The 18,639-nt window shown below is 41.2% G+C and overlaps 1 protein-coding gene across 4 annotated transcripts in view; it reads left to right on the top strand.

Moving 5' to 3' along the window:
- The window catches only part of VPS52 (VPS52 subunit of GARP complex), a 30,975-nt gene that overhangs the window by 6,780 nt on the left and 5,556 nt on the right, over window positions 1–18,639 (top strand). For all 4 annotated transcript variants that reach the window (XM_037052730.1, XM_037052731.1, XM_037052732.1 and 1 more), the window contains 3 exons: window positions 25–120; window positions 215–322; window positions 535–600. In XM_037052730.1, the coding sequence (XP_036908625.1) occupies window positions 25–120; window positions 215–322; window positions 535–600 (270 nt within the window). The remainder of the gene's footprint in view (window positions 1–24; window positions 121–214; window positions 323–534; window positions 601–18,639) is intronic.

Below are 18,639 nucleotides of genomic sequence, written 5' to 3'. Positions count from 1 at the left end.
TGTGATTTTGCTGCTTTCTCTCAGATTACACGCCGATACGCAGAGTTCTCCTCTGCTCTCGTCAGCATCAATCAGACAATTCCCCATGAGCGGACAATGCAGCTGCTTGGGCAGCTCCAGGTGAGGGCCAGCTCCAGCTCCAGCTGCAGCCACTTGGGTGTAAGAAGGGCCATGTGTCTCCACCTTCTGCTGTCACTGCCTTTGGCTTTTCCAGGTGGAAGTAGAGAATTTTGTCCTCCGAGTGGCAGCTGAGTTCTCCTCAAGGAAGGAGCAGCTTGTGTTTCTGATCAACAACTATGACATGATGTTGGGTGTGCTCATGGTAACAGACGCCCCTTCTTTCCTTTTCCCCTACCCAGGGAACTTGGGTTCCCTTACTGTTCTGCTAGCTCCGAGGGCAGCTGTATGTTGGTCTTGTTCAGTCATGTATTCTGGCATCTGGCACATTGTCTGATGGTAAATGGAAGGAAAGGGATATCCTCCAGTGAGGGCTGCTTCTCCCCAAACTCGAGATTTCCCTTTGCCTTCCCTTAGGAGCGGGCTGCGGATGACAGCAAAGAGGTTGAGAGTTTCCAGCAGCTGCTCAATGCTCGGACACAGGTAGTGTGTGGGGAGAAGGAAAGGGAGTCCTGTGTACTGTTTCCTGTGTGTGCGTGTAGGGGGTGGCAGTTAATGGACTCCCTCTACATAGAATTGGAATTACAACTCTTAGTTCACAACATGCTGTCATTATTGGTCTATTTTTTGTATTTTTGTATTTTTTATCTTTTATATTTATTTTTAATTAGTGGAAAGTTTTATTTTTTCTTATTTCATTGATTATGCTGTTAGTGGTCCCAATACTTCCTCCTTTGCCCCCCTTCTACCTGGTACCCCACATTTTCTCCAGTAGTCCCCTTCTTAGTTCATGTCCATGGGTCATACATGTAAGTTCTTTTGGCTTTTCCATTTCCCATACTGTTCTTAGCCTCCCCCTGTCTATTCTATACCTACCCAGTTTTACTTCTTAATTCCCTGCACTTGACTCCCACTCTCCCCCTTCCTGCTCCCAGCTGAGAACCCTCCAAATGATCTCCGTATCTATGAGTCTGTTTCTGTTCTGATTGTTTGGTTAGTTCTTTTTCTTTTTTTTAAGATTCAATTGTTGGTAGTTGTGACTTTATTGCCATTTTAATGTTCATAGTTTTAATCTTCTTTTTCTTAGACAATAATTTTCTTTTAACATTTCATGTAATGATGACTTGGTGATGATGAACTCCTTTGGCTTTACTTTGTCTAGGAAGCACTTTATCTGCCTTTCCATTCTAAATGATAGCTTCACTGGATAGAATAATTTAGGTTGTAGGTCCTTCCTTTTCATCACTTAGAATACTTCTTGCCAGTCTCTCCTAGCCTGCAGAGTTTCTTCTGAGAAATCAGCTAATAGTCTTTTGGGAACTAGTTTGTAGGTAACTTATTTGCTTTTCTTTTTGAAAAATATTTTATTTATTTATTTTTAGAGAGAGGGGAAGGAAAAGAGAAAGAGTGGGACAGAAACATCAATGTGTGGTTGCCTCTCATGTGTCCCCTACTGGGGACCTGGCCTGCAACCCAGGCATGTGCCCTGACTGGGAATCGAGCCGGCAACCCTTTGCTTCACAGGTCCGTGCTCAATCCACTGAGCTACACTAGCAAGGGCTTATTTGCGTTTCTCTTGCTGCTTTTAAGATTCTCTCTTTATCTTTAACATTTGTCATTTTAATTATGATGTGTCTTGGTGTTGTCCCTCTTTAGATCCAACTTGTTTGGGACTTTCTGTGCTTCCTAGAGTCATATGTCTATTTCCTTCAACAAATTAGGGAAGGTTTCTTTCATTATTTTTATAAATAAGTTTTCGGTTTCTTGTTGTTTCTCTTCTCCTTTTGGCATTCCTGTGATTCGAATGTTGGTACATTTGAAGTTGTCCTGGAGGCTCCTTAGCCTATCCTCATTTTTTTTTTTTTAAGATTCTATTTATTTATCTTTAGAGGAGAAAGGAGAGAGGGAGAGAAACATCAATGTATGGTTGCCTTTGGTGTGTTCCCTGCTGGGAGTTGGCCTGCAGGGAACTGGCTTGCAACCCAGGTATGTGCCCTGACTGGGAACCGAACCACGATCCTCTGGTTCACAGGCCTGTGCTCAATCCACTGAGCTACACCAGCCAGGGCTTATCCTCATTTTTTTTTAAATTCTTTTTTCTTATTGCTGTTCTGACTGAATGCTTTTTTCTTCCTTATGTTTCAAATCATTGATTTGGCTTCATCCACTCCACTGTTGATTCCCTATAAGTTTTTCTTTGTTTCACTTAGTGTAACCTTCATTTCTGCCTGGGTCTTTTTTATGTTGTTGAAGTACCCAGTGAGTCCTTGAGCATCTTAATAACCAGTGTTTTGAACTCTGCATCTGATAGATTGTTTATCTCCATTTCATTTAGTTCTTTTTCTGGAGTTCTGTTTGTTCATTTGGGCCATATTTCTTTGTCTCCTCAATTTGTAAGCCTCCCTGTGTTTGTTTCAGTGTATTAAGTAGAGCTGCTTTGACTCCTTGTGAAAGGCACCTGCAAATTGTGTAGGGCAGAGCCTTTGGTAATTGCCGGCGCCGGGGTCAACCTGCTTTACTGACCGCTTTATGGCTCCGTGTGGGAGGAGGTCTTGGAGAGGGGATAATGCTGCTGCCTGGCTTCTGGAGCTTTGCCCAGAACTTGCCCTGTTTCCATTCACTTCACCCACTTACCATATGCAACTGGCGCCCTTCCGGCTGTTGCCCAGGTGGTGAATCATAGAGTGGATGGGTTTGCATAGGTTCTAAGCCTGTGAGGGCCCTTTAATCAAACTCTTCTGAAAATCTGGCAGTTTCTTCCTCACCCAATACCCACTGTTTTTTTTTTAAATTTAAGATTTTATCTATTTCTGTCTAGAGATGGGGGAAGAGTGGGAGAAAGAAAGGGAGAGAAACATCAATGTGTGATTGCCTCCCATGTGCCCCCCCCCGCATTGGGGACCTGGCCTGCAACCCAGTAATGTGCCCTGACTGGGAATCAAACTAGTGACCCTTTGTTTCGCAGACCAGCACTCAATCCACTGAGCCACACCAGCCAGGACCCTCACTAGTATTTACAGCCAGAAGTTACCGGGATTTATCTTCCTGGTGCTGGAACTGTGGACTGTGCAGTCTGATCTGGGGCTGGGATTGCTTGCTTCTAAGGTAGTCCTCCCCATTTTTACCCACTACACATGAATGTGAACCGCCCATTCAGCCACCACTGCCTCTGGGCACTGTACCATGTCTCTGCATCTTTTCTTGTCTTTGCAACTCTGCCCCTCCTGCTCATGGATGAATGTGACTTCTTTAAATCCTTGGTTGTTGGGCTTCCACACAGCTTGATTTTCTGACAATTCTGGTGGTTATATGTTTTGAGAAATAGTTGTAAGGTTGTAACCACATTCTCTGTGGTTGCGCAAGGAGGTGAAGCCCGTCGTCCTATGTTTCCATCTTGAGTGGTAGTCCTCATGCTCTTGCTTTTAAAAATATAGCTATAGTTAAGCCCTGGCCCAGGTAGCTCGGCTGATTAGTACATTGTCCTGATATGCCAGGGTTGCAGGTTCAGTCCTTGGTCAGGGGACACAAAAAACTTAACCAAGGAATGCATAAATAAATGGAACAACAAGTTGATGTTTCTCTTTCTCTCTCTGTCCCCCCTCTCTAAGATTAATCTAAAAAAGAAAGAAATCCTTTTTTTATTCCAAGGTCAGAAAAATACTAAATTTTCTTCTTTATATTATAGAATTTGCTTTTACTTTTAACTCCTAAATTTACCTAGAATTGACTTTTATGTGTGTTATGAGGTAGGAATCTAATTTTTCTATATGGATAATGATTAGATTGAAACCATTTATAGAAAACTTTCCCTACTTGATCTGCAGTGTTCTCTTTGTCACATAGCAAAATTCCACAAAGATGTGTATCTTGCCTTTATTTTATCCAATTGATCAACTTGTCTACTCTGCAATATAGTTTTAATTATACTTTATAAGTATAAAGTATAATAATTCTCCTACTTTTTCATCAGTATCATCATTGGCATTTTAAAAATTATTTTATTTTTACTTTTTAAAGATTTAATTTTTTTGCCCTGGCTGGTGTAGTTCAGTGGATTGAGCACGGGCCTGCGAACCACACGATCGCGGTTCGATTCCCAGTCAGGGCACATGCCTGGGTTGCAGGCCAGTTCCCAGCAGGGGACTCACAAGAAGCAACTGTACATTGACATTTCTCTCCTTCTCTCCTTCCCTTCCTCTCTAAAGATAAATAAATAAAATCTTTTTAAAAAGATTTAATTTTTTTATTTGTAGACAGAAGGGGAGGGAGGGGGAGAGGGAGAGAAACATCAATGCATGGTTGCTCGCACACACCCCTTATTGGGGACCTGGCCCGCAACTCAGGCATGTTTCCTGACTGGGAATCGAACTGGCAGCCCTTTGGTTCTCAGGCCAGCGCTCAATCAGTTGAGCCACACTAGCCAGGCCTGGCTTTTTTTTAAACCCTCACCTGAAGATTGTTTATTGATTTTAGAGAGAGAGGAAAGGAGAGAGGAACAATTATGTGGGAGAGAAACATTAATCAGTTTGCCTCCTATACACAGACTAGGGATTAAACCCACAACCTAGATATGTGTCCTGACCAGGAATAGAACTTGCTACCTTTTGGTGTATGGGACAAAGCTCCAACCCAGTCACCTGGCCACGGCTAAATGTGTTTTTATTGGCTAAATAATCATAGTAGTTAAATACTTGCCTAAGGCTATAAGAAGTCAAATAACTACATCCCAAGAAGGGTAAGAAGAAAGGAATTATTACTAAATTCAGAAAACTAAATGTGGGGACACACTGTAGGTGGAAGTGGTGGGAAGAGGGCTCATTGCATGCCCTCAGACACTTACCCAAGGTGATGAGACTTGGGCCTTGCTTTCACTGTGTGTGGAGTTGTTCCGCCAGAAAAGATTAGAAGTCGTGTGTGTGTTTTCTCTGACTGGGTCTAAAAAGCACAGCTGACCCAGGATCTCTAGGCATAGTTTCAAAGAGAATCAGTTCATTCTCTGATGTGGTCCATTTTCTAGAGTGTTATATATGCCTGGGGTACCCTTGGCCAGGGCAGTGCTGTGTGACGGTTTGACTTGGCTGAAGGTCAGGGTGGGTGACCTAACCTGGGGATGATCCTGCTTGGTAAGGGGTGGGCTCCACTGATCAAGGTTGGGCTACTCTGTCCTTATCTCTGGAGATAGAGTAAGTGGTGGTGAGAGCCTTACTAAGTTCCTCATTCCTCTTGGGGTCAGTGTCTTCCATTTTCCATAGTTGGAGAGATTTCAGCAAGGATGGTTCCTTGATACTGCCTGCCCTGCCCTAGGGCTCCATGTCAGCCAGGAATTTTTGCTTCTCCTGGATTTCCTTCACCAGTTCAGAGCTCAGGGGTTGGGTTCTCCTGTTGCACAGGAGGGGGCTTTCTTTTCCGTTCCTATTTGTCCTTCCCTGTGGCAAACACATTTTAGAGTCCTAACTATTTCTCCTCTAGTTCTCTGAGGAGCTCTCAGGGGTGTAAGTGGCTTGCTTGGGGCAGTGCCAGAATCCCATTTCTTCAGTCACTGTCTCCACCCTCTCCTGGGAAGCTGTGGGATGGTCACAAATGTAGACCTTGTTTTAGTTTATCTAAATTCTTAAAAGTTTAGAATCATTATCTATTACAGATGACTTGAAGTATTTGTCAGTATATAAGGACCCACCTTAGCCCTAATAATTTTGTCTTAAAGCCTATTATGTCTGATACTAACATAGCTCTGCCAGCTTTATTTTGGTTAATATTTGCTTGTTAATTTATTTACATTTTTTTACTGGCAGCCTTTTAAAAAATACATTTATTGATTATGCTATTACAATTGTCCCATTTTTTTTCTCCCCTTTATTCCCCTCTTCCTTGCACCACCCCGCCCACCAGCATTCCCCTCCCTTAGTCATGTCCATGGGTCGTACATATAAGGTCTTTGGCTTCCCCATTTCCTATTCTTAACTTCCCCCTATTTTGTACCAGCCATTTATGCTTCTTATTCCCTGTACCTTTCCCCCATTTTACCCCTCCCTCTCCCCTTGGTAACCCTCCATGTGATCTTCATTTCTGTGATTCTGTTCCTGTTCTAGTTTGCTTAGTTTTTTTTTTTTAGATTCAGTTGTTGATAGTTGTGAGTTGTCATTTTGCTGTTCATATATATTTTTTAATATTTTATTTATTTATGTCTAGAGGGAGGAGAAAGGAGAGAGAAGAGAAGGAAAGAAACATCAGTGTGTGGTTGCCTATAGTATGCTCCCCACCGAGGACCCAGCCCTCAACCCAGGCATGTGCCCTAGACAAGGAATCAAACTGACAACCTTTTGATTTGAAGGTTGGCACTCAACCACTGAGCCACACCAGCCAGGACTACTGTTCATATTTTTTAACATCTTTTTTTTTCTTAGATAAGTCCCTCACTAACATTTCATATAATAAGGGCTTGGTGATGATGAACTCCTTTAACTTGACCTTATCTGGGAAGCACCTTATCTGCCTTTCCATTCTAAACGATAGCTTTGTTGGATAGACTAATCTTGGGTGTAGGTCCTTTCCTCTCATGACTTCAAATACTTGTTTCCATCCCCTTCTTGCCAGAGAGATTTCTTTTGAGAAATGAGCTGATAGTCTTATGAGAACTCCTTTGTAGGTGACTGTCTCCTTACTCTTGCTGCTGCTTTGATCCTCTCCTTAATTTTAATCTTGGGTAATATAATTATAATGTGCCTTGGTGTGTGGTTCCTTGGGTCCAACTTCTTTGGCACTCTCTGAGCTTCCTGGATTTCCTGGAAGTCTACTTCCTTTGCCAGATTGGGGAAGCTCTTCATTTTTTTTTTCAAATAAGTTTTTCATTTCTTGCTCTCCCTATTCTCCTGCCACCTCTGTGATTTTGATGTTGGGATGTTTAAAGTTGTTCTGGAGGTTCCTAAGCCTCTCCTCATTTTTTTTTTTGAATTCTTTTTCTTTAAAGATTTTATTTATTTATCTTTAGAGGTTAAGGGAAGGAGAGAAATATCAATGTACGGTTGCCTCTCGTGTGTCCCTTGCTGGGAGCTGGCCTGCAACCCAGGCATGTGCCCTGACTGGGAATGGAACTGCAATCGTGTGATTCGCAGGCTTGCGCTCAATCCACTAAGCTACACCAGCCAGGTTGAATTCTTGTTTCTTCATTCTGTTCTGGTTGAATGTTTATTTCTTCCTTCTGGTCCTTCTGGTCCAAAGCATTGATTTTGAGTTCTGGTTTCCTTCCATTCACTGTTGGTTCCCTTTACATTTTCCTTTATTTCACTTTGCATAGTCTTCATTTATTCCTCTATTTTGTGACCATACTCAACTGTTTCTGTGAGCATCCTGATCATCAGTGTTTTGAATTCTGTGTCTGATAGGTTGGGTATCTCTTCATGCCTTAGTTCTGTTTTTGGAGCTTCAGTCTGTTCTGTCATCTCAACCATATTTTTTTGTCTTGGCCCACCTTTTTACATTGAAAGGGCCAGAGCCTTAGGTATTCGCCAGGGCAGGGCAAGGTAACCCAGGTCATTGTGTTGTGATGCTCTATGTAGAGAAGGGGTCAGAGAGGGAATAATGGCGCTTGCTCCACTCTCTGCTGGATTTCAGTCACTTCTCCCCATTCCCACAAGCAAATTGGGCCCTTCTGGTGCTGATTCCTGGGTGGATGGACTTGTATACATTTTAGGACCCTGTGGGTCTCTCCATCAAACTCTTCTGTGAGGCTGGGAGTTTCTTCCACTGCCGCCTCAAGCCCCACAGGTGTTTTCAATTGGTGGTTTGAGGCTGTATTTCCCCACACTGGGACCCCAGGTTTTGCGGTCTGTCTTGCTCCCCAGTTGTTTCTCCCTGTTTATCCACATGCGGATGTGGGACCTCCCAGTCCACCAGCCACCACCTTGCTGCTTGTCCTCTCCGCTCTGGCTGCCTGTCTCTGCTCCTCCTACCAGTCTGAATGAATGTTTCTGCTTTACCTCCCTGGTTGTCGGACTTCCATACAGTTTGATTTTCTGGAAGTTCTGGTTACTTATTTATTGTTAAATTTTTGTTGTCCTCAGTTTGGTTGTTTGAGTAAGTGTATCAACATCGTGGTATACTTTGATGTATCAAGTGTACCCTACATCTTGGCCAGAAGTCCTCCATCCAGAAGTCCTACTTTCAGCCTTTTTCAAAAACTTTTTTTATTGGCCCTGGCTAGTGTGGCTTAGTTGGTTGGAGTGCCATCTTGTAACCTAAAGGTTGTGGGTTTGATTTCCACTCAGGGCACATACCTAGGTTGTAGGTTTGATCCCTGGTCAGAATGCATACGATTCCCAGTCAGGCATGTATAGGAGTTACCCAAGTGATGCTTCTCTCTTGCATCAACATTTTACCCTCTCCCTTCCTCTCTCACTAAAACCAATGAAAAAAATGTCCTTGAGCCTTGGCTGGTACAGCTTAGTGGATTGAAAAAATGTCCTTGGGTGAGGAGAAAAAGTTAAAAAACTTTATTTTATTTTTAGAGAAAGTGTAAAAGATTGAGAGAGAAACATCATTTGTTGTTCCATCCATCCACGTACACATAGGTTGATTCTTGCATATGCCTGGACTTGGGATTGAACCCACAACCTTAGCTCATTGGGATGGTGTTCCAACCAACTGAGATATTCAGTCAGGGCGCCTTTCAGCCTTTTTATGTTTTCACATATTAAGTGTTTTGTAAATAGCATATAGCTGGAATTTTGAAATCATCCAGTTGGATCTTTTAAGTTAGGATTATAATCCATTTATGTTTATTATAATTAATGTACATTTGGACTTGGTCTTACCATCTTTAGTTTTCTGTTTGTGCTGTGTAGTTTTGCTTGTCTTTATTTTTACTAATGTAAAATAATTTTACATTTTATACTCTTTTCTATTAGAATTTATCCTTTTAATTTTTACCTTGCATCTTTTTATTAATGTTTATTGTATTTTTCCCATTACCATTTAGTCCCCTCATGTCCCCCTCCTGCCCAGCAATCACCACATTGTTGTCCAGGTGCATGAGTCCTTATTCCTTTTTGCCCAGTCCCTCTCCTCCTCCAATAGCTGTCATCTACTCTCCATTTATGAGTTTGTCTCTATTTTGCAGTTTATTTGTTAAATTCCACATACGAGTGAAATCATGAGGCACTTGTCTCTCTCTGACTGACTGACTCACTTAGCACAATGTTCTCCAGGTCCATCCGTACTGTCACAAATGGTAAATTTTTTTTCTTTTTTATGGCTGAGTAGAACTCCATTGTTTAAATGTTCCATAGTTGTTTTATTCACTCATCTATAGATGGACACTTGGACTGCTTCCATATCTTGACGATAATGCTGCAGTGAACAGAGGGGTGCTTATGTTCTTTCGAATTAGTGTTTTGGGTTCCTTCAAATCTACTCCCAGAAGTGGGATTGCTAGGTCACAAGGCAGATCCATTTTTAATTTTTTGAGCTGTCTCCATACTGCTTTCCACAGAGGCTGCACCAATCTGTATTCCCACTAACAGTGCAAAAGGGTTCCCTTGTCTCTACATCCTCACCAGCACTTGTTTGTTGATTTGTTGATGATAGCTATTTCAACAGGTATAAGAGATGGTATCTCATTGTGGTTTTAATTTGCATTTTTCTGATGATTAGTGACATTGAGCATCTTCTCATATGTCTGTTAGTCATCTGTATGTCCTCTTTGGAGAAGTGTCTATTCAGGTCCTTTACCCATTTATTAGTTGGGTTGGTTTTTTGGGGGTGTGTGTGTTGAGTTTTTTAAACACTTTATAAGTTTTGGATATTAACCCCTTGTCAGATGCATCTGCAAATATGTTCTCTGATTCTGTAGGTGGCCTTTTTATTTTGTTGATGATTTCCTTTGCTGTGCAAAAACTGTTTAGTTTGATGTAGTCCCATTTGTTTATTTTTTCTTTTGTTTCCCTTGCCTGGGGAAATATATATGATAGAAAATTGCTATGAGCAATGTCCAAGATTTTGCTGTATATGTTATCTTTAAGGATTTTATGGTTTCTGGTCTAACATTTAAGTCTTTGATCCATTTTAGAATTTATTCTCGTGTGTCGTGTAATAAGACGGTCTAATTTCATTTTTCTGCATGTATCTGTCCAGTTTTCCCAACACCATTTATTGAATATACTATCCTTAGTCCATTGTATGTGCTTGTTTCATCTGTCAGGTGTTAATTGACTAAAAAGGTGTGGGTTTACTTTCTGGGCTCTGTATTCTGTTCCATTGATCTGTGTGTCAATTTTTATGCTAGTACCAGGCTGTTTTGATTACTATGGTGTCTTGTAGTATAGTTTGACATTAGGTAGTGTGATTCCTCCAACTTTGTTCTTTTTTCTCAGGGTCACTGTTGCTATGCAGGGCCTTTTGTGGTTCCATATAAATTTTTGAAATATTTGTTCTAGTTCTGTGAAATATATCATTGGAATCTTGGTAGGAATTGTATCGAATTTATAGATTGCTTTGGGTAGTATGGACATTGCAATGATGTTAATTCTTTCTATCCATGAACAGAGTATGTGCTTCCACCTATTGTATCTTCTTCAGTTTCTTTCTTTCTGTCTGTCTTATAATTGTCTATGTACAGGTCTTTTACATCCTTGGTTAGGTTTATTCCTAGGTATTTTATTATTTTTGAAGCAAATGTGAATGGGTTTGTTTTCTTAATTCCCTTTTCTGTTCATTATTGCCATATAAAAATGCAACTGATTTCTGGATATCAATTTTGTACCCTGCTACTTTGCTGAATTCATTTATCAGTTCTAATAGTTTCTTGCTGGAGTCTTTGGGGTTCTCTATAGTATCATGTCATCTGTAAATAATGACATGATAAAGAAGTTTTACTTCTTCCTTTCCAGCTTGAATGCCTTTTATTTCTTCTTGTCTGATTGCTGTGTCTAGGACTTCCAGTCCTAGAGAGGTGAAAGCGGACAGTCCTGTCTTGTTGCCAGTCTTAAAAGGAACGCTTGTGGGTTTTGCCCATTGAGTATGATGCTGGAAATGGGTTTCTCATATATATGGCCTTTAGTGTGTTTAAGTATGTTCCCTCTAATCCCACTTTGCTGAGAGTTTTGATCATAAATTGGTGCTGAATTTTGTCAAAAGCTTTCTTTGTATCTAACCATATGATCATGTGGTTTTTACCTTTCATTATGTCTATGTGGTGAATCACATTTATTGATTTGCAAATATTGTACCAACTTTGCATTCCCAGAATAAATCCCACTTGATCATGTTGTTTGATCTTCTTGATGCATAACTGTATTCCATTTGCTAATATTTTGTTGAGGATTTTAGCATCTATGTTCATCAGGGATATTGGTCTATAATTTTTTTTCTATGAAGTGCTTTTATCTGGTTTTGGAATTAGGATAATGTTGACATCATAAAGTGAGCTTTCCCTCTTGCATTTTATGAAGTAGTTTTAGACGGAGAGGTGTTAAGTCTTCCCAGAATGTTTGGTAAAATTCACCTTTGAAGCCATCAGTCCAGGGCTTTTGTTTGTTGGCAGTTTTTTTTATTACTGCTTCAATTTCATTACACCTAATTACACCAATCTTCAATTACACCTCAATTACACCAATCTTTCATTACACCTCATTACACCAAACTTCAATTTTTGGAAGATTGTATGTTTCTAGAATTTACCCGTTTTGTCCAGGTTGTCCAATTTCTTGGCATATAGTTGTTCATAATATTTTCTTACAACCCTTTGTATTTCTTTGATGTTGTCATTTCTCCTCTTTTATTTCTGATTTTATTTATTTGAGTCTTCTCTCTTTATTTCTTGATGCGTCTTGTTAAAGGTTTGTCAGTTTTGCCTTGGCTGGTGTGGCTCAGTGGATTGAATGCCGACCTGGGAACCAAAGGGTCGCTAGTTCAATTCCCAGTCAGGGTACATGCCTGGATTGCAGGCCAGGTTCCCAGTTCGGTGCCGCTGCCCGCAGCAGCAAGGGTGGTCGCGAGGTGAGGCGAGGGACTTAAAAGAATGGAGAGGACCATAAGCTCTGCTGGCAAATGGCAACTTTATTCAAGGAACTGCTGGCTTATATGCAGAACTGCAGTGGCCTGAGAACAATGTTGTTTTACAAAAGTTTGTACACTCCCGAAAGCTATCAAGAGGGCAAGATGTTCTCATATCCTGAGAACATTAGCCCACAGATAACAGTGTCCTCATGACTATCACTTTCTTGGAACATGACGCATATGCCAAGATCTTGTTCTTTCCTTCAAGGCTGAGCAGGAGAAGGTCCAGAAGATGTCAAGATACCCGCCGGCTCCAGGGACCAGAAACCAAGTCCCGCCACCATTTTCACAGTGGGGGACTCTGTCCTTGGTCCCCTGCGGCCTAGCGGGCTCCCACAGTGGGGGGCATGTGAGAAGCAACCACACATTGATGTTTCTCCCCCAGTCTTTTTCTCTCTCTTCCTCTCTCTCTAAAAATAAGTACAATCTTTTAAAAACATGGTTTGTCAATCTTGTTTATCTTTTCAAAGAACCAGCTCTTGGATTCATTGATCTTTTGTATCACTTTTTTAGACTCTATTTTGTTTATTTCTGCTTTGATATTTATTATTTCCTTCTTCTTACTTTGGGCCTTGTTTATTGTTCTTTTTCAAGTTCCTTAAGTGTGAAGTTAGATTGTTTATTTGAGCTTTTTCTTGGTTTTTTTGAGATCAGCCTGTAATGCTATGAATTTCCCTCTTACGATTGTTTTCTGTGTCCCACAGATTTGGGATTGCTATTTCCTCATTTTTATTTGTTTCACCGTATCTTTTGATTTCTTCCTTGATCTTGTTGTTGATCCATTCATTGTTTAATAACTTGATATTTAGCTTCCATGTCTTTGCATGTTTTTCAGTGTTGTTGTGATTGATTTCTAACTTCATAGCAGTGTGGTCAGAGAAGATGCTTGATATGATTTCAATCTTAAATTTATTGAGATTTGTTTTGTGTCCTAACATATGCTGTGGTCTACCCTAGAAAACGTTCCATGTGCATTTGAAAGTATGTATTTTCTGCTGCTTTGGGGTAAAATGCTCTCAAGATGTCAGGTAAATCCACTGTCTGTTGGTTTTCTGCCTGGAAGATTCATCCATTAAAGTCAATGGGTTGTTAAATTCCCAACTATGACTGTATTTCTGTCGATCTCTTCCTTTATGTCCATCAAGATTTGCTTCACGGCCCTGGCTGGTAGCGCAGGCCTGCGAACCACACGATCACGGTTTGATTCCCAGTCAGGGCACATGCCTGGATTGCAGGCCAATTCCCAGCAGGGGACTCACGAGAGGCAACCATACATTGATACTTCCCTCCTTCTCTCCTTCCCTTCCCCTCTAAAGATAAATAAATAAAATCTTTAAAAAAAAAAAAGATTTGCTTCACATATTTAGGTACTCCTATGTTGGGTGCATAAATGTTTACTAGCATTATATCCTCTTGTTTGATTATTCCCTTTAGTGTCCTTCTGTGTTTCTCAAAACTATAGCCTTGGTTTTATTTTATTTTATTTTGTTTGTTTCTTTTTTAAAAAAAATATTTTATTGATTATGTCATTACAGTTGTCCTACTTCCCCCCTTCATTCCCCTCCACCCTGCACACCCCCTCCCCCACTGTTCCCCCCCTTTAGTTCATGTCCATGTGTCACAAGTTGTTTATACTCTGTATTTCCCATACTATTCTTGCCCTCCCCCTTATCTATTTTCTACCTACTGTCTATGCTACTTATTCTCTGTACCTTCTCTCCTTTTCTCCCACTCCCGTGTTGCTAACCGTCCATGTGTTCTTCATTTCTATGGTTCCACTCCTGATCTAGCTCTCCTCTTGGTGTGCTTTTGTTTTAGGTGTGGTTGTTAATAACTGTGAGTTTGCTGTCCTTTCACTGTTCATATTTTTATCTTCTTTTTCTTAGATAAGTTCCTTTAACATTTCATATAATAAGGGCTTGGTGATGATGAACTCCTTGAACTTGACCTTATCTGAGAAGCGCTTTATCTGCCCTTCCATTCTGAATGAAAGCTTTGCTGGATAGAGCAATCTTGGCTGTAGGTCTTTGGATTTCATGACTTGGAATACTTCTTTCCAGCCCCTTCTTGCCTGTAAGGTCTCTTTTGAGAAATCAGCTGACAGTCTGATGGGAGCTCCTTTGTAGGTGACTGTCCCCTTATTTCTTGCTGCTTCTAGGATTCTCTCCTTCATTTCGTTTCGGCTAATGTAATTATGATGTGCCTTGGTATGTTCCTTTTTGGGTCCAACTTCTTTGGGACTCTCTGAGCTTCCTGGACTTCCTGGAAGTCTATTGCCTTTGCCAGACTGAGGAAGTTCTCCTTTATTATTTGTTCAAATAAGATTTCCACTCGTGGCTGTTTCTTTTCCCCTTCTGGTATCCCTATAACTCGGATGTTGGAACGTTTAAAGATGTCCTGGAGGTTCCTAAGCCCCTTCTCCCTTTTTTTTGAATTCTTATAACTTCACTTCCTGTTTGGTCATTTCTTTCTTCCTTCTGGTCCACCCCCTTGATTTGAGACCCAGTTTCTTTTCCATCACTATTGGTTTCCTGTGCATTTCCCTTCATTTCAATTAGTTTAGCCTTCATATGTTCCTCTAATTTGTGGCTAAAATCAACCAGTTCTGTGAGCATCCTGATCACCAGTGTTTTGAACTGTGCATCTGAGAGGTTGGCTATTTCCTTGTCACTTAGAATTACCGGCTCTGGGGTTTGAGTTCTTGAGCCATGTTTTGGTCTGTCTGTGCCTGTTACATATGAGGGGCAGAGCCCTAGGTGTTCACCAGGGTGAGGCAACTCAGTTGCTGGGTTGTGACTCTGTATGTGGGGGCGGGGTCCAAGAGGGGCAATGGCAGTCCCCTCTGCTGCTTCCCACTGCTGGGGCCCACACAGGTCATCTCACTGCTTGCTCCTTCACCTGGTCTACCTGTGTGTGAATGCGTGACCTCAGTCAGCCAGCCGCCTTGCACCCTCACTGGGTTTGCTAGTCGCAACCTCACTCCTGGGATCTGCCAACTGCTGCTCCTGCGCCTGGGTCCCTGGGTCAGTCTGGTTGAGTTTTCTTGCGTAAGCCCGCTCCGCCAGTTGCTGGCCCTGCCCCTCACTGGTCTAGCTGAACGGTTGTTGTCAGACTTCCGTATATTTCAATTTTCTGTGTTTGGTTGCGATTTTGTTACTGAAACTGTTGTTTTTAAACTTGGTTGGGCGAGGAGGCACAGTATTTCCACCTACGCCTCCATCTTGGCCAGAAGTCCCTATAGCCTTGGTTTTAAAGTCTGTTTTGTTGTATATAAGTACTGCTACCCCTGCTTATTTTTCATTTCTATTTGCATAAAGTATATTTTTCCATGTCTTTACTTTTAGTCTGTGTGTTTCTTTCAATCTGAGATGCATCTCTTGGAGTTAGTATATATATAGGTCTTGTTTTCTTATCCATTCAGCTACTCTTTGGCTTTTGGTTGGAGCATTTAAGCCATTTACTTTTAAGGTGATTATTGATAGATACATGTGTAATGCCATTTTTATTGTTAGACTGTTTTCCTTTGTTTTTTCTTTTTTCTTGTTCAAGCAAGCCTTTTCACATTTGTTATAGTACTGGTTTGGTTTTAACAAACTCCTTTAGTTTTTTCTTGTCTGGAAGCTCCTTATTTCTCCTTCGATTTTAAACGATAGCCTAGCCTGGCTGGGTAAAGTAGCGTTGGTTGTAGGTCCTAGCTTTTCATCACCTTTAATATTTCATGCCATTCCTTTCTGGCCTGAAATGTTTCTGTTGAGTAATCAGACCCCAGTCTAGTTGGTATTCCCTTATAGGTAACTACCTGCTTTTCTCTTGTGGCTGTTAGGATTCTCTTGTCTCTGTCTTGTCATTTTAATTATGATGTGTCTCTTTGGGTGCAACTTGTTTGAGGCTCTCTGAGCTTCCTGGGCTTGTGTGCCTTTTTGCTTCATCCAATTAGGGAAGTTTTCAGTCATCATTTCTTCAAATAGGTTTTTTATCCCTTGCTCACTCACTTCTCCTTCTGGTGTTCCCATAATGTGGATGTTGTTACTCTTCATGTGGTCCGAGATATAAGCTCTCCTCTTTTTAAAAATTTTTAATATTTTTAAGATTTTATTTATCCTTAGAGGGGAAGGGAAGTAGAGAGGGAGAGAAATATCAATGTATGGTTGCCTCTTGTGCGTCCCCTGCTGGGAACTGGCCTGCAACCCAGGCATGTGCCCTGACTGGGAATTGAACCGTGATCCTTTGGTTGGCAGGCCCGTTCTCAATTCACTGAGCTGCAGTAGCCAGGGCTCTTCTCATTGTTTTAAATTCTTTTTTCTTTTTGCTGCTCTGCCTGGGTATTATTTTCTACCTTGTCTTCCAAATCTTTGATTCGATCCTTTGCTGCATCTAACCTACTGTTTATTCTTTGCAGTGTATTATTTATTTCAGATATTGCATTTGTTGTATCTGAGTGGGCCTTTTTTATGGTTTCTATGCCTTTTTTCAGGCTATAGAGTATCCTCATAATTACTCTAAACTGTATCTAATACATTGCTTGCCTACATTTCATCTAGTTCTTCTGGAGAATTCTCTGGTTCTTTCATTTGGGGTCTGGATTTTTTGTTGTTGTTGTTTTTGTTTTTTGTCTTCCCATTTTGGCTGTTGCTTTGTACTTTCCACCTGGGCTGTTAAACTGATCAGTTGTTAATCTAATCAATCTTTAATCAACCTGGCTTTAGTTGTACACTGTGGGGCTGAGTAGTTCCTGTGGGTGGGGCTATTGCTTCCCCTCTGGTTGATGCTACTTGGAGAAGAGGTTCTGAGAAAGATGGTTTCTGCTTTATGCAGAATGACTCAGCACAGGGATCTTGGTAGCTGTTCCTTCAGTTCTATCCCCAGAGCCACCAGCCCCAGACTCTCAAGCATCTCTAGTCCACGCTGCCCTCCCTTTGACAGAGCCCAGGGTAGGTGGCTGCAAATGAAATTTTGTGCGTTGGCCTTTTGAAAGGCTCTCTGCATCTTCTGCTCTCTCCTGTTGGCAGACAGAAACCCTGCTGCTTTTCACAGCTAGATATTATCTGGGTTCCTTTCTGACTCTGGCGCTGTAGGCTTGGGGTTTAGACCCCATTTCTCAGGGGGAACTCCCTGACTGCTGAAATATCCCTCCAGAACTTCAACTGCCATCAAACAATATGTGAGCTCTAAAATATTTTAAATGTTTTAATGCTCCAATCACTCCTCCTTCTTCTGTCTTCCGTGCTAATTATTGACCAGCATTTTATTTCTGCCCTACTTTCCATTGTTGCCATTTTATAGTGATATAATTTATTTGGATTTCCATGAGTTTTTCCCAGTTAATTTTCTCACCATTCCTTTTTAAAACTCAGGTGATCTTTTGGGGATCCTTTTCCTTCTTTCTTTTTAAGAAATTCCTTTGTGAAAGTTTATTGGTAAATCCCATTTTTATTTTCCTAGAGATGTCTTTATTTCTTTTTTTAAAAGTATTTTATTTATCTTTAGAGGGGAAGGGAAGGAGGGAGGAAGAGAAACATCAATGTATGGTCGCCTCTCGTGCATCCCCCGCTGGGAACTGGCCCCTGCCAGAAACTGACCTGCAACCCAGGCATGTGCCCTGACTGGGAATCGAACCACAATCATCTGGTTCACAGGCCCACGCTCAGTCCACTGAGCTACACTAGCCAGGGCTTTATTTCTTTTTTGTTAGGAAAAGGTAGTTGTGCTGGCTGACTGTCAAATTCTAAGTTAACAGTTGTTTTTTCCTCAAAATATAGAGGATAATTTTTCACTGTTAACTTAAAATTTTACTCTGGAGAAGTCTGTTGTTTTAAATTATTGTTCCTTTGAAGGCAGTTTGTTCTGTGACTGTGAAATTTACAACAGTGTCTAGATATGGGTTTATTTTTTGTTATCTTGTGTGTCTTGGGTCTTTGAATTCATCTTTTTCATTAATTTGGGAAAATTCACAGCCAGTATCTTTTTTAATAAAGATTTTGTTTATTTATTTTTAGAGAGGTGGGGAGGGAGAAAGAAGGAGAGAAAGAGAAACTTCAATGTGTGGTTGCCCCTCATGTGCCCCCTACTTGGGACCTGGCTCACAATCCAGGTGATGTGCCCTGACTGGGAGTGGAACCATTAAGCCTTTGGTTCGCAGGCTGGCACTCAATCCACTGAGCCACACCAGCCAGAGGACAGTCTCTTTTTAAACATTGCTTTCACTCTATTCTTCTTCTCTCCTTCTGGATATGATTAGTTGTAGGTTAAACTTTCCCATTCTGTTCTCTCTTTTTAGTAAAATAAGCATGTAATTAGATGACAAGGAAAACCATTGTCCTCACCCGCTCAGTTAGGTGACCCAGGAAATGTCAGCTCTGCCTTCAGAAGTGTAATTTTTGCCAAAGAACCTATACACATGACCCATGGATGTGAACAATGGTGCGGGGATTGCCTGAGGGAGGGGGGGGACACTAGGTGGAGGGGGACAAA

The sequence above is a fragment of the Sturnira hondurensis genome, unplaced genomic scaffold (genome assembly GCF_014824575.4).
Source record: "Sturnira hondurensis isolate 20B ecotype Veracruz unplaced genomic scaffold, ASM1482457v3 Scaffold0007578, whole genome shotgun sequence".
Classification (NCBI taxonomy): domain Eukaryota; kingdom Metazoa; phylum Chordata; class Mammalia; order Chiroptera; family Phyllostomidae; genus Sturnira; species Sturnira hondurensis.
Note: the sequence above shows the minus strand (reverse complement) of the source record. Positions and strands in the feature narration are given on the sequence as shown.